The 15,630-nt window shown below is 39.6% G+C and overlaps 1 protein-coding gene across 1 annotated transcript; it reads right to left on the bottom strand.

Annotated features, from left to right (window-relative positions):
- Positions 1-5,653: 5,653 nt before the first annotated feature.
- LOC133863450 (geranylgeranyl pyrophosphate synthase, chloroplastic) lies at positions 5,654-7,278 on the bottom strand. The gene has a single exon (XM_062299380.1). The coding sequence runs from the start codon at positions 6,953-6,955 to the stop codon at positions 5,816-5,818; it is 1,140 nt and encodes a 379-aa protein (XP_062155364.1). The 5' UTR covers positions 6,956-7,278; the 3' UTR covers positions 5,654-5,815.
- Positions 7,279-15,630: the final 8,352 nt, after the last annotated feature.

Here is a 15,630-nt window from a genome sequence, read left to right as displayed (position 1 = left end):
ATCCAACATCTGATTTCACCGAACATGAAGAAAAACCTCAGACAAAACATTAAAACAACTTCTCCATCCCATATCAAGATGAGAAAAAACTACTCCTCCATCCTCGGAGGCGCCAACGACGCTCGAAGAGAGGAAACTAATTTATTGAAAGCAAAAAACACACAGCACCACGGGAGGAGGGAAGCAGAATGCTTCCCCCCTCCGCAACAAAGCACGATTTTCCCCTTCGCTCTTTTCTCTGGAAAAAAAACTGCTACAGAAAGGAAAGTTGTTTCGGAAATATGACGAATTAGACTAGGGATGTGTTGGACACACCAGTTATTCAGAAGGTCGTTGAGGACCACATGGCAGACGTGTCTAGTCCTAAACTGCATGCAGGTTCCCATGTTTCTCCGGGAGAGGCACGTACTGACCAGGGAGGGGAAGTTTCCACACAGGGCTTCTCATCGGCTGTGGGCGTGAGCCCAGATGTACCCACTACTCTGCAGGGGGCTCCTTGTGGGTATTCAGGTCTTTCAGACCAGGGGGACTCTCTGGACTGTTTAGGGGTTTTGACTGGTGCATCCTTTCAGGGACATCAGGCTCAGCAGGGGAAAAACGATGTGGGCAGGGTACAACAGGCCAGGAAGAAGATTTCTTCCAGGGCCTGGAAGAAACAGGCGCGGGATTCACTTGTGGAGAATCCTGTTTCAATGGTGGCTACCTCCTTTTCCGGGAAACGTCCCCAAGAATTATCCAGCCGAGTTCCGTTGTCCAAGGGGGTAAGGCTAAGAAAATCAAGCTCGTGGGCAGTGATTGTTCTGTGAAGGCGATGGTGGTGGCTGTGCACAGCCCCGCCCGCCGCAATGAATATGATTAGCTGGAACTGCCGGGGTCTTGGGAACCCTTGGAGACGGTGAAGGAGAAAAATCTCAGTTTCGTGTTTTTAATCGAAACTCTATGCAGGAAAAAACAGATGGAATGGATAAGGGTGAAGTTTGGTTTTGCTGGATGTTTTGTGGTGGAGCCGATAGGGAGAAGGGGGGTTTGGCTTTACTTTGGAAGGAAGAGTGTGATTTGGAGATCTATAATTTTTCTTGTAGGCATATTCATGCTATAATCAAGTGTGGAGATGGTACTGGGTGCTGGAAGTTTACTGGTTTTTATGGCCATCCAGTGAGTTCAAAAAGGGTGGCTTCTTGGGAACTCCTTAGGCAGTTGAAAAATCACCCTATTATGCCCTGGCTATGTGTCGGAGATTTTAACTAAGTGCTGTAGTGACTTCAGATTGGTGTTCCCTCTTCAAGGAGGTTGCTGTGTACAATCTCGCTGCCAGAGATTTAGACCACCGTCCAGTCCAGGTTCGGTTTTCTAATGATTATTCTGTTATGCCTTCTTTCTACCGTAGTTTTAAGTTTGAAGACTTTTGGACTACGGATGGTGAATGTATGGAAATTATCAAAACAGCATGGGATAGTGAGGTCTTGGGAGGTACACCTATGCGGGCTATTCAAAGTAAGTTATCTTCATGTCAAACTGCGCTGTCTAGATGGAGTATGCGGAAGTTTGGCAATGTGAAAAAGTTGGTTCTGGCCAAAACTAAAGAATTGGAGGACCTCCAAATTCGAGAATCACCAGCTGTTATTCCAGCTATTAAACTTTTACAAGCTGAAATTGGTGATCTGCTGGAGAAGGAAGACCTCAAATGGAAACAGCGGGCTAAGCAAAATTGGTACCACAGTGGAGACCGAAATACCCAATATTTTCACCATTGGGCAAATCATTGACGGAAGATTAACAGTATCAGGCAGATTTGTGGTGAGAGGGGGACTCTATGGACGAAGAAGAATGATATTAGCCGGGTTTTCATTGATTATTTTACAACCTTGTTTACAAGTCAGAATCCGGCTAGAGTGCAAGAGTGCTTGGCAGGTGTAGAGGTTCGGGTAACAGATGATATGAATCCCAGGTTGTTGCAGCCTTTTGTGGAGGAAGAGGTATGTGTAGCCCTATCTCAAATGCATCCTTTTAAATCTTCGGGACCGGATGGTTACAATGCTGGTTTTTTTTTCAAAAATCTTAGCATATAATGAGAAGGGAGGTATGTAATGCAGTGTTACATTTTCTGAATAAGGGGGAGTTGGATATGGGCGTTAATTCGACTTATATTGTGCTGATTCCTAAGGTTAATTCCCCTTCTAGGGTAATAGAATTCAGACCTATAAGCCTCTGTAATGTTATTTACAAACTCATTGCAAAGGTGTTGGCTAACAGGCTTAAACTGGTACTCCCACATATTATTTCGGTTGAGCAAAGTGCTTTTATCCAGGGCGATTAATCACAGACAATATTTTAGTTGTCTTTGAGACTTTGCACACAATGGACACAAGACTAAAGAGCAAGGAAGGTTTTATGGCTATTAAACTAGATATGAGTAAAGCTTATGACCGAGTCGAGTAGGATTTCTTAGAGGCAGTTCTTGTTAAAATGGGGTTTGCAGGACACTGGATTCATTTGTTGTTGTCTTGTGTACGTACAGTCACTTATTCTATTCTGATTAATGAGCAGCCCCATGGAAAGATTTTTCCCTCATGGGGTGTTCGTCAAGGTGATCTACTTTCTCCCTATTTTTTCATTATATGCGTGGAGGCTATGAGTTCGATGTTGCATCAGTCCACAGAAATGGAAACTATTTCAGGTATTCCTATTTCTAGAGGGGGCATCAATATCAATCATCTCTTTTTTGCGGATGATAGTGTCCTTTTTTGTCGTGCAAATCTTTGGGAATGGGGAAAAATTCGGGAGATTCTTGATTGCTACGAGGCTGCTTCGGGACAGAAAATTAATAGAGAGAAAACCTCATTTTTTGTTTTTTCTTTTTTTCCAGCTGTAATACTAAGCTGGAGACCTGTTCTATTCTCCAAAGAGAGGTTGGGGTTGCTTCTAACCAACAATATGCGACTTATCTTGGTCTTCCAGCTTTGGTGGGAAGATCTAAGGTTGGGGTTTTCCATGGAATTAAGGGGAAAATCCGGTCACGAATGAATGGATGGAAGGAGAAGTTTTTATCTCATGCGGGCAAAGAGATTCTCCTACAGGCAGTGCTTCAGGCCATTCCCACATAACCATTAGTGTCTTTCAACTTCCCAAGACCCTTTGTAAAGAGATCAACTCGATGATGTCAAAATTTTGGTGGGGTCACAAAGAGAACACCTCCAAGATTGCGTGGATGAATTGGAATCAGTTGGGTAAAAACAGAGATAATGGAGGATTAGGGTATCGGGATTTGCAGGCTTTCAATTCAGCACTGTTGGCAAAACAGGGGTGGCGTTTGTTCACTCAACCCGAGACTTTGGTTGCACATGTCTACAGAGAAAAATATTTTCCAAGGGGTTGTTTTCTGGATTCATCTATGGGGCTGCGTCCTTCTTTTGCTTGGCGAAGCATATGGAATGCTAAGTGCCTCTTACAAGATGGACTAGTTTGGAAGGTGGGGAATGGGGAACATATACGAATTTGGGGGGACAGATGGATCCCCCACACTCAAACTCACATGGTTCAATCCTCTATATGTTTGTTAAACAGAGAATCTACAGTCAATGAATTGATTAATCAGGATACGAATTGGTGGAATATGCCTTTGGTGGTTTTCCCGAAGCACGTCGCTGAACAAATTTGCAGCGTAGTGATATCCCCTCGATCGCAAATGGATAGGATCATCTGGGCGGGCACGAAGAATGGTTATTTTTCTGTTAAGAGTGCCTATTATCTCAAGGTTGATCGTCGTAGGAGGGACAATGAGAGCTGTTCTATGAACCCAGATTCTCAGCCGGTGTGGAAGAATATTTGGAATCTTCGAGTGCCACGAGTCATCCAACTCTTCCTTTGGCGAGGATGCAACGATATCCTTCCAACGCGAGAGAAACTGTAGCATAGGAAAATTGTTTCAGATCCATATTGCCAACTTTGTGGGATTGAAGTTGAAACTAGTGGCCATATCCTATGGCAATGTTGGACAGCGAACGATGTTTGGGCAAAAGGGCCACGAAAAATTCAAAAATGTGTGGTGGCAGCTGGTGATTTTCTTAGTATCTTCCAATATCTTGCTTCTCGGGTGGATCAAACAGAACTGGAACTAATAGTGCTGATTGCCCATAAGCTGTGGCTCCAGCGCGGATCATTTTTGGAGGAAAGCTGATGTCCCCCACCTGTTTGGTGGATTGTGCACAAGAAGAGCTGCAAGAATATCAGCAAGCCAGGGTGCCAGACCATTTGACCCTGCGAGCTCTGCAGCTCTTGATCTCCAGCTGGACTAAACCGCCGTCTGGGTGGCTCAAACTCAATTGGGATGCCGCAACAGACCAGTCTCCTGACTGTTTGGGACAATCTGGGGTGCGGGTCTCTTCGTGCCACTATATGTCTTATCTTACTGATCCAGCAACTGCTGAAGCGTTTGTGGCCCGTCGGGGAGTGGAGCTTTGCCGGTCTATGGCTTTTAGTGGGGTTATCTTTGAGGGTGATGCACAGGTGGTGGTTTCAGCTTTATTGGCTGAAGGGGATGGAGTTGATACCACAGATTGTATTATTGCTGACACACGACAATTGCTGAGGACTTTTCCCCAGTGGCGGGCAAGTTTCACCCGACGTGAAGGCAATGCAGTTGCTCATCTGCTAGCACGTATGGCTGTAAAGCAAAGGTTATCTAAGGTCTTGATGGCGTCCTTTCCGGACTCTATCTTGGACGCTGTTTGTAAGGATCTTGGATCCTATTCTGATATTTTATAAAAGTACATGATGACTTAAAAAAAAAAAAAGCCTTTGTAGTATAGTGATAAGTATTCCCGCCTGTCACGCGGGTGACCCGGTTTCGATCCTGACAACGGCGTTTTTTGTTTTATGTTTTACGGCTCCCATATTTTTTTGGCAACTCGCTCAAGTCTCGGAGATTCGTCTAACCTCTATTTTCATCTTTTGTTGAAACAAGATGGATCAAAGAACCCTTTTTCTTATCTGCCTGCTAGCCATGAATGGACAACGCAATGAAACCGTAGGATTCTTGTGATGGACGTTTAGTGAGGGGGGAAAAAGAGCAGCAAATCACATTTCTCGAAGTCCCATCTGCTTTTTTCTAAATTCATGTCCTATCGATCTGGATGAAATTATATGGAGACCCCTTTTTGGTACCAGTCAAGTTCAAAAAGATGCAGACTAGGAGAGCAGTCAAGTTCAAACCATCTAGGCTGCCACTCGGAGATTCACGGCTTATAGCTGGAGCCCAAAAAAAAATTGAAGGGAAAAGGGAAAAAATAATAATGGCAGGGCAACAAAGAATCAGCTTTCAAGAACATAGGAGATGCACTACATGCTTGAATGCAGAATAATCACCAGACTATCTTCTGAGCAACTAATCCAATATCCATCAATGCAGAATTGATTCCAACTTACCACATATAATGATGAATTTATGTCAAGGGTAAAAGGTTGCAGGTTTCACGTGATCAATTTGGTCAAGGGAATTCAACAACGCTTGAAAAGAGATCGCCATATCTTTATTATAAGAAATCTAAAGGGCCAAAGCAATTGAGAGAGTGACCAATCCGTCAATTTGGGGTTTGGTGAGAAGATCTAAAGGGCCATATCTTTATAGTTTTCTATATAACTATCAAAGAAAAAGTAAAAACCTAAAATTAAGTATAAAATTTATTCATGTCTGTAGAAGAATGTTCCTAGATTTAATACAAGCTCACCTGCAAATCTCTCAGCCTTTCCTCAAACATAACAAGCAGCTAGCTTTGATTAAATTTTTTTCACGAGGAAACAAGTCTCATAAGTTACACTAGTTTTGCCTGTGAGCAATGTAATTGGCCAAAGCAATCAACGGCGCTGCCTTCTTCGCATCAAACCCAGAGAGCTGGTCCTGCGCATCCTTGTTCAATTTTTCAGCAAATCCCCTCGATTTCTCAATACCCATTAGCTTCGGATACGTAACCTTATCAGCCACCAGGTCCTTCCCGGCGGTCTTCCCCAATTCCTCCGACGATTTTGTCACATCAAGAATATCGTCCACCACCTGAAACAGCAACCCAATATACCTCGCGAAATTCCTCAGCTTCTCAACCTCCTCATTAGACCCACCTCCCATAATCGCTCCCAGTACCACAGCCCCTTCCAGCAACGCCGCCGTTTTGTGCAGATGAATGAACTCAAGGTGCTCCAACCCAACATCAGAAAGTCCCTCAGAACATATATCAACCACTTGGCCAGCAACGAGTCCTTCGGCCCCAATCGACCTCGCTAGCTCCCCGATCGCGCGGAGAATCCTCGCCGGCGGCACGCCCTCCGTGGACACCGCGATGTGCTCGAAAGCGAAGGCCAGGAGCGCGTCGCCGGCGAGAACCGCGACGTCCTCGCCGAATATCTTGTGGTTGGTTGGCTTTCCTCTGCGGAGATCGTCGTTGTCCATGCAAGGAAGATCGTCATGGATCAGAGACATGGTGTGGATCATCTCGACGGAGCAAGCGGCGGGCATGGCAATGGACTCGGTTCCACCGACGAGCTCGCAGGCGGCGATGCAGAGCATGGGGCGTACACGCTTGCCGCCGGCTAGGAGGGAGTAGCGCATGGCCTCGTGGATCTTACGGGGGTCCTTGAGCGAAACGGCGGCGTCGAGGGCTTGGTTGACGGAATTGGCCTTCTGGAGCATGTAGGTCTTAAAATTGAAAGTAGGTCTTGGCTCTGACTCTGATTCTTCTTCTTCTCTGAGAGTGTCTTCCTTGGTGAGCACCGCAGAGACGGAGACAGACGAGAAGGAGGAAGAGATGGGTCGTCGTCGTCGTTTTGGGGGTATGAACGAAATGGGTAAGCTTTTCAGAGGGTGGAGGATTTGGAAAGATGGGGTGGACATGGATCTGGATCTGCCTGCTTGGTTGAACATCGAACAGGTTTGGACCCATGTACTCAGATTCCCACAGCTCATGTTTCTCAAACTCTTGACAGAGAAAAAAGACAGAGAGAGAGAGAGAGAGAGATAGGTTTTAGAATTTTGCAATGAGAGAGAGAGAGAGAGAGAAGGAAGATGAAGTTGATTTTTGGACCAGCCCCCACTATCTCTTGGTTTGCTAATGCGACTGATGTCTTGCCATATTTGGATTGACAACCTTATACACACACAACTTCAGTGATGTTTCCTGGTGATGACTGACTGACTTAAACAGTTTTCTAAGACTCTAGTCGCTTATTGTATTATCCAGTCGCCCATTTTCCATTCAACTCTTCTAGGCGCATTGAAAAAATGCAATTTGAGAAGGAAGAGAGTGGGAAAGGGACGACTGCACTTTAGACCAACCAGCCAGCCAGCCAACCAACAGCGGACAAAGAAACAAAAAAGATAGGATATTAAGATTAGAGATGATTGGCACTTTTTGCAGCCTCACACCCCACTTATCCTGAATTAAGATCCCTTCAAATTCTTTGTCCGAATTTGATAGAATTCGGGCAGATAGTTGTGAGTAAGCATTTATAGGATCCACCTGACCAAATAAAAGTTGGACTGCCCAACTGCTTATCCGGTCAGGTGGATTCTATAAATGCTCACTCACAACTACCTGTCTGAATTTTGTCAAATTCGGGCAAAGAATTTGAGGGGATCCTGATCCCTTACCCTTCTGGCAAATCCCGACCTTGTATGAAGAGCCCGAGCTGCCCAACACGTTGCATTTCTTGGGAACAATTTCAAGCATTTCCCGAAGGGTAGAAGGATGCTACACATGCACCCCTCATTCACCTTTCATCCTTCATTTACTGGTGCGTAGCACTGCTCGTTAAAAAATGCTACTCAAGAACGGACGGTAGATGTCCATCCATTCCGAGAATCGGGGCCAATCAATAACCGTGGATCTTAATATATAATCTATTTATATGCGACGTTCAATTGCGGAGTACTTGAAACTTTTTGCGGGCAGGCTGGGCAGCTCGTGACTCGTGAGGTTGTGGGCTGGAATAATACATATTATTTTAGTAATCCTATAAACCACATTTATCTCATGATTCATGAAGTCCCAATTAATAATTTTTTCTAATAATGATTATTTAAGAATTGATTTGGACAACCAGGTCAATTTATTTTAGAATAAAAGTGTAGTGTTTAGCATTACTATTTTTTTTTTTATGGGAACATAAATTTTCTCGGAATTAGATTAGAGTAATTTCCTCAAACCTAGTCTATAAATTTGTTATGTGCCTTTTAACCTATGAAAAACATGTGTTTTTTTTTTTTTTTTTTAATTATTATGTAAGAAGTAAATAAATTTTTTAATAAAATTATTTAAAAATTATATATTTCTCACATGCTCAAAAGACACATAGCAGGTTTATAAACTGCATTTTTTTTTTTTTAATCCATGACAATGATGTTTGGGATTTTGTTGGATTAATTCTCCACACATGATGTTCTAATTTCGCATATATTGGATAATTTTTTAGACTAAATTAGATAATTTATGGTGATCTTAAAGAGACTATTGGGTAAATAAAGTTTTGATTCTTTTGAACTGTCGACCTATGTGTAATTCCAGTTTTGACAAGCTAAGAGGTGTTCTTTAATTTGAGTTTTAATTAACTTCTAATGCGTTGTTAATTATGGATATTAATTTATCATATTAACCACTAAACAATTAAATTTACGTATCAAATTTTGTTACTTAATTGTTTTCCCCATATATTGTACTAAAATGTAAGAAAATTACAGAAAAAAGACTTTGTTGTAGTACCCTAAATATTTGAGTAATGATTAATTGCTACTTTTTTATACAATTTTTCACCACCTTGTTTATGTGGCAAGGTGGTCCTCACCTTATTTTATTTTTAAAACTCAAAAAGTAGTAGGGGATCACATTGCTTATGTGGCAATGTGATAAAAAATTGTATAAAAAGGTGGCAATAAATCATTACTCTAAATATTTTCCTAACTTCTAAAGACATGCTCAGCACAACTGGTTGGCTCTGGATGGCCCCTTAATTAAGCTTGTACAGACATCAGCTTAATCTTTGCTAACTAGTTCATTTAAGAGCAATAACGGGTGGATGCGGGACTTAATTCTGAGCTTATTATCTCAAAAAGAAAATGTTATTATATATTTATTCATATATTGGATTGATATTGTTGTCGTATAAATCCAGTTATTTGTAATTTCAAATACTGTTAAGCCGAGTAACGGCAGTCGACAACTTCAACAAAAGTCAGCGACCAAAACAAGAAGAAGAAGAAGAAGAAGAAGCAAAAATAAAAAGGAAGACGGCACAATCAATGAAAACTGAAAGGGAATGAAAACTTTGATTTGTCTTCAAAGCAATTAGACAGCCTTGAGAACACAGATGAAATCGATCTGTCGTCAAACTTGTCAATTATGGTTCCAGTGATGCGCCATAGAGGCTAGAGCAGCAGCAGCTGCTGCGGCTGTCCAATTCCATCATTTCCATGCACGTAGACCTCCAAATTAATTCAGTGTATCAGAACTTAGACCTTTTGAGAAATGATCCATACTGAAAAAAGAAAAAAAAAATATATTACCCGACACGTCAGCTTGTTGTGGGGCTGTTGTGAGAAATGAGTGTAGGGATCATTTCTCTTCATAGAATATGTGTTTGTGAATTATGCCAACTTCTTCTAATTGTTGTATAATTATACTTTCATAACAATCAAGCCCACGATTCAATTATGAGAAAAGAAAATTTCTCAATAAAAATGTGAACGTGTTCCTCTTCATGAGTATTAATTGGAGGATTAAACTACATACCGATGAACCTTTGAGATCCAATTGCTAAAAAAGTTCGATGGCCAAGTTCACACCAGGTTTGAGATTAACAACAAAATGCATCTTCGTTTCAATGGCACACTTCCATAGCCAACCCTCTCTCTAGCCAGGTTAGTCAACAACCTCACACGCTAGAAGCCACACCCAAAACGGCCCTAAATTCCATTAACAAGAAGGCCATCTAGAAGCCATAGAACCTTAGGCAAAAAAAAAAAAAAAAAAGGGTGAGACCCCTTTATCAACCAGGCAATGACACCAAGAAAATCCGATCCACTCACCCTCTCGGGCACTCACACCCATTCTCTCACACTCTGTGCATGCATTACCACACCCACATATACACTCTTACTCTCTTTTATGATCAAGCTTAATTTATTAATTTTTTTTATTTTTTAGTAATGGTTATTACTGGCTTAAGCGTTAGAGAATCGGACAGAAGGCCGTTTGATGCCTCAATTCCCTCGTTGCCTTGCCTTGGGTGTGTCAACTGTCAACATCCTCTACAATACAACGATTGGTAGTCTCGAACTGAGGAACTTATTTAATTCTCACATTTGACCTATACCTTTTTGCTAAACTCTTCTACCAAACTTTTCATTTTCCTAATTTCCTCACAAGTCAAAACCTAAGATTTGGTGTGGATTTACTCCTATATTCTAATCCTAGAAAAATCAGATATATGGATATGCATAGCCGATTTGCTTTGATACCATATGTAAGAGTAATGGTTCTTTCACAACTTTTGCACAATTTTTACACAATTATAACTTCTTCTTTTTTAAGATCAACCATTGAATATTTATGACCTACATGTTGGAAAACAAATCCAATAGTTGATTATAAAAAGAAATTAGTTAGAGTTGTACAAGAGTTGTGTAAAAGTTATGCAAGAATCATAACTCTCTTGTAATGCCCAACCTGGATAATTGCGTTACTTTATAATATATGCATGGTATTACTATTATGCCATAACATTAAGTAAATGTATTTTAGAAAATTTAAAAGCTGTTAGGATTTAACAGAAAATCTTAATAAATGAGTGTAATTGAATGAATTTTTTTTAAATTCAATACATTAAATAGAGAATTTTGAATTGAGATGAAATAATCACAAAAGTAATAGAAGTTCAGCCGAGTTAAAGTGAAGTTTCTCCATAACCGTAAAAATTCCCCAAATTCTTGTTGAAGAATCATTCAAATGTATCCATGAAGGCATTCACATCCCACTAGGCAAAGTTAGTCAAAAGTTTAGCTAAAAATCTAATTTTTTATTATTATTTTGTTACAAATTTTTCAAAAACCTAGCTCATACGTCTCTCTCTAAACGTCTCTTTACTTAAATAAAATAATATTTTTAACAATATCATATCCATTTTTATTTCATCTCATCTCTTTCTCTCCCTCTCTCTTTTACGTACTCCTCAGTCCTCGCCACCACCATCTGGATCTCGCTCGTCATGAAGCTTTGCCACTATCCTACTGTTCTCTCCACCATTGCATGTTGTTCTTGTCCCACCGAATCGTCTTTGACCACCTACCACCTACCACCTACCGTAAAATAAAATAAAAATCAAAATTCGGAAGAAAAAAATTAACCGAATTAATAGTCAGTCGGTAACCAGGTAAAAGGAATTTCTGTTAAATTTCGACCCGACCCGACCGACATTGTGCAAAACGGCTTCATTTGACGCGTTATCAAAAAAACCTAGAATAACAACTAAAAGACATCGTTTAGCAAGGTTATATATACAATTTTTTCTCAAACATTTGACATTTCAAACCCTAGAAATCTAGAATCACTCACGGCATCTCCCCTCTCCCGAGCCCTAGGTTCCTCCCCACCCCATGCTGTGATGCCCAGCCGTGGAGCTGGCCAACCTCCACCCCCCAAAATGATCGGCGACGCCCGCCATCCAAAAACCGGCAAATCAACATCTCGAAAATTCGATTGAATGCCACCACCAAAACCTAGTTATCTTATCTGGTTTTTTCTTCTTGCTTTGGGGAATAGAAACCTAGTTATCTTGTTGATTATCTTGCTTATGTTGCTGAAACTTTATCTTATTTGATTATCTTGCTGATTTGAGTGATTTCGAGAAGCAACAGAGGCTTTCTTGTTGTTGTTTTTTGTCACTCTTTGTTATTGGTTTACCAATTTACCTGATCGAAAATCACCGACTTTTTCAAAAATATTTATGATCGGAAGAAAGTCGGGTAATTACTCGACCTTATCGACAAGTACGATCGGGAGTTGGAAATACCATTTCCGATATCGACTTACTTACTCGATGCCCACCCCTAAGATTCAAGTCTGTCGTGTTGCATATGTGAGAGAGAGAGAGAGAGAGAGAGAGAGAGGGATTACAAAAAAAAAAACTGTTTATTGGCTTTTGTTGAGTACTGTAACATTTTTGCAAAAAGCCTGGTTAATTTGCAATGCCAAACGGGAATGCTCTTTGAATGCAAGAATACACTCCGTAATGGAATAACTATGTTTGATCGTGTCACCATTGTTATGAGTAATCAAGCAACTTCTTTCAAAAATGTATTATTCCAAGATAATATGTATGTGTTGAAGTATTGATTAAATAACTAAATTTATCATTTCTTAATTATAAGCTTAAGTTTAAGTTTTGGGGTTAAGTAGTGATTTAACATATATAATATCAAAACCAAAAGTCATGAGTTCAAGCCATATCTTCATCATTTCATCATATTTTAATTAAATATTTCGCATATTGGGTGTCACTTATTAAAATATTATTTGAGCCCACAAGTGACGGGAGTGTTAAAGTATTTGATTAAATAATTAAATTTGCCTCTTCCAATTAGCTTAAGCTTTTTAGACAAGTAGTTATTTAACAATATGAAATTTTAAAAATAAAAATCTTTTTTGTTAGACTTCCAAATTTTTTTTTAAAAAAATTGGTTCTCAAATGATATGTCACAATCTCATGAAATGACAACACATTTTCCAAAATAATGGTTCATATGAGCTTGTGACACATCATTGAAAACCAAATTTTAGAAAAAAAAATTAAAATGTGTAGCCTTGCTCCACCGGCAAATATCTCACTGTCTTCGCTCCGTCCCAACGACTACAACCTTAACAAGCGCATCCTAGAGCTCCTCATGAAGAATGTAGTCGTTGTGTTTGACACTTATGGCCTGAAAGATTCGATAGAGGTTGAGCTCCTTTTCATATCCATGTAGAGACGGAACTCGATCGGGGCAATCAACCCGCCCGGTGTCCTTGTCGGCATAGCAAACCTTGAACAAATCCTTGACGTAGTTGTAGTGGGCAGGTACATGGAGCGCGGACAGTCCGATAGATTTGCGCATACTCCAAGCATCCCTAATTGGCAGCGATCTATGGTCTGTTTGGTTTGAATATTATTTAATATTCGAACCGGGTTTTTATTCGAAAACCCACAACCCGCAACAATGTTGAATAAAACCCACCAGCTGTTTGAATGTAGTTTGAATTTCAAGGTGAAATGATAGAGGTGTGAATTTTGTTCTTCATATGCTAGCAGTTAACAGAGGCGTGACTTTTGAGTTTTGTAGCATTAAATGCTACTCTGAAACCAGCTGTTCAGTAGCATATTTTGAGTTTTGTAGCATTTTTTTTTAAAAAAAAAAAGTAAACTAAAAAAAATTAATTAATTAATTAATTATTATTATTATTTTTTTAAGGAAAATAGGAAAATGGGGTGGCCTGCGAGCCACCCCCTGAGCCCTAGGGGTGGCTCGAAAGCCACCCCAAATGGATTTCGGGGTGGCCCAAAAGCCACCCTTGGGACCGGGGGTGGCTTTTGGGCCACCCAAAATGGATTTCTGGGTGGCCCAAAAGTCATCCCCTAGGGGGTCGAGGGTGGCTCGCAGGCTACCCCCCTCCCCAAGGGTGGCAACCACCCCAAAACACTATTTTTTTTTTTCAAAAATAAAAATTTAGTTTTTAATTTTTTAGTTTTTTTATTATTAGTTTTATTATTTTTCAATCTCAACAAATTAACACTTATTTTCATAACTCCAATCATTATACACAACTTTTCATACAATCCAATCATTTTCTACCATTATAAAATACTTTTTTCCAATCTCAAAAATTCAACACCCAAACACATATTCAAAAAGATCTGAATTATGTTATACATCCAAACATATTTTCATTGCTTTGAAATCCGCAAACAGATTTAGAATATTATTCATATTTGAAATATTCAATACCCAAACGGACCATATAACATTCTTGTACTTGGTCTCCCCCAATGCAAAGAGGACGTGATCTATGGATATGGGTCGCCCTCTGGGTTTCTTGATTGGATTACTGTGGGTGCTTGTTGGGCTGATTTTTTTATTTTTTTTTAAATGTATACATTCTTCAAGCCTTTTTTTTTTTTTTTTTTTTAATATGTCTACACAAAAAGGGGATTTGAAATAGTGACTTATGCTTTATGAGACATGGTCTCCAGCCGATTGAGCTATCCCTATGGGGACATATTCTTCAAGCATTTGTTTACAAAAATTATATATTCATATGTTGTCATTAAACAAATGAATAAAAACAATTAGTTCATTCTAATTTATTATATTTTTAGTAATATTCATTAGTATTCCTTTATAATTATTATTTTTATATATCTACTATGGACCCAGGTCACCCAACATTTAATTTACTATCGTCCAAGTTGCGTAGTCGATTTAGATGAGTGATGCACGTGGCAACCTAATCTTTATGGGGTTTTCTAATTTTATTTGTCATTTCGAGGAAAATGCGCTCCCATGCTTTTCATGTTTTACTCCTTCAACGACTTGTTATCATTATAATTTAAGAAAAATTCACTATTAGTCGATGTGCTTAGTCTAAATTATAAATTATTTTTTTAGGATCAAAATTAATTTAGAAATTATTGTGATTGACTAAATTTCCAAATCGCTATCCAGAGTTCAATTTCATTAAAAAATTTAACAAATTCTGTTAGAGATAAAAATATAGAAAAAATTAAAATTTATATACTACCACAGATTTTGTTTGTATGTTATCCATTTTTCTTTTTTTAATTAAGAAAATAAATAAAGACCCAAGTCAATAGAACATAGAGAAATATATACATTTATTTACGATCAGATTTTATTTGTTTGAGATATTGTTGTCAATATAAAAGTTAATGGTGAGAAAAGTAGAAAACTAAAAATTAAAATAAAAAATTATTCACTATTTTCCAATCATAATAAAATATATAAAAATATAAAAGAAATAAAACTTCAAAAACAATATTTATTTTTTAAAAAAAAAAAAATCCTATTCATGGCATCCTATCTAAAGTTCTATGCCCATCCATGCATTTATGGCTTTAAATGGGATCTGACTTGCATACGGTAGTCATGCATGTTGTAGTGGAAACCGTTTTCCACTAAACGGTACTGTTTTCGCTTATAAAAAATTTATTAAAACTTAAAAATTATAAAAATAATAGTTATTAAAAAGCAAAAAGTATTAAAAACTAAAAAAAAAAAAAAAAGTACAAAACAAAATGGATGGCCAGCCACCCCATTTTTGGCCCCCGCCGGGGGCGGGGGGAGCCACACCCCCAAAAGGCCAAAAAAAAAAGTTTGGGTTTTGGGAGTGGTCATACCTCCCCGAACGGTCGATATGGAGCTGGCTCCAAGGCCTTTGAGGGTGGTTTCGGCCATTCACAAGGCCTTTTAAGGTGGTTTCGACCACCCTCCAAAACCAACCCCAAAGGCCAGCCACCTCCATATCGGTCGTAGAGGGTGGTCGAAACAACCCCCAGGCCCTTGGGGGTAGTTCGGCCACCCCCAAGGGCCTGGGGGTT

Source organism: Alnus glutinosa, chromosome 3 (genome assembly GCF_958979055.1).
Source record: "Alnus glutinosa chromosome 3, dhAlnGlut1.1, whole genome shotgun sequence".
Taxonomy (NCBI): domain Eukaryota; kingdom Viridiplantae; phylum Streptophyta; class Magnoliopsida; order Fagales; family Betulaceae; genus Alnus; species Alnus glutinosa.
Note: the sequence above shows the minus strand (reverse complement) of the source record. Positions and strands in the feature narration are given on the sequence as shown.

Bases quoted from the DNA above. Each gene is read 5' to 3' on its own strand.
- LOC133863450 (XM_062299380.1), bottom strand. From the start codon at position 6,955: ATGAGCTGTGGGAATCTGAGTACATGGGTCCAAACCTGTTCGATGTTC.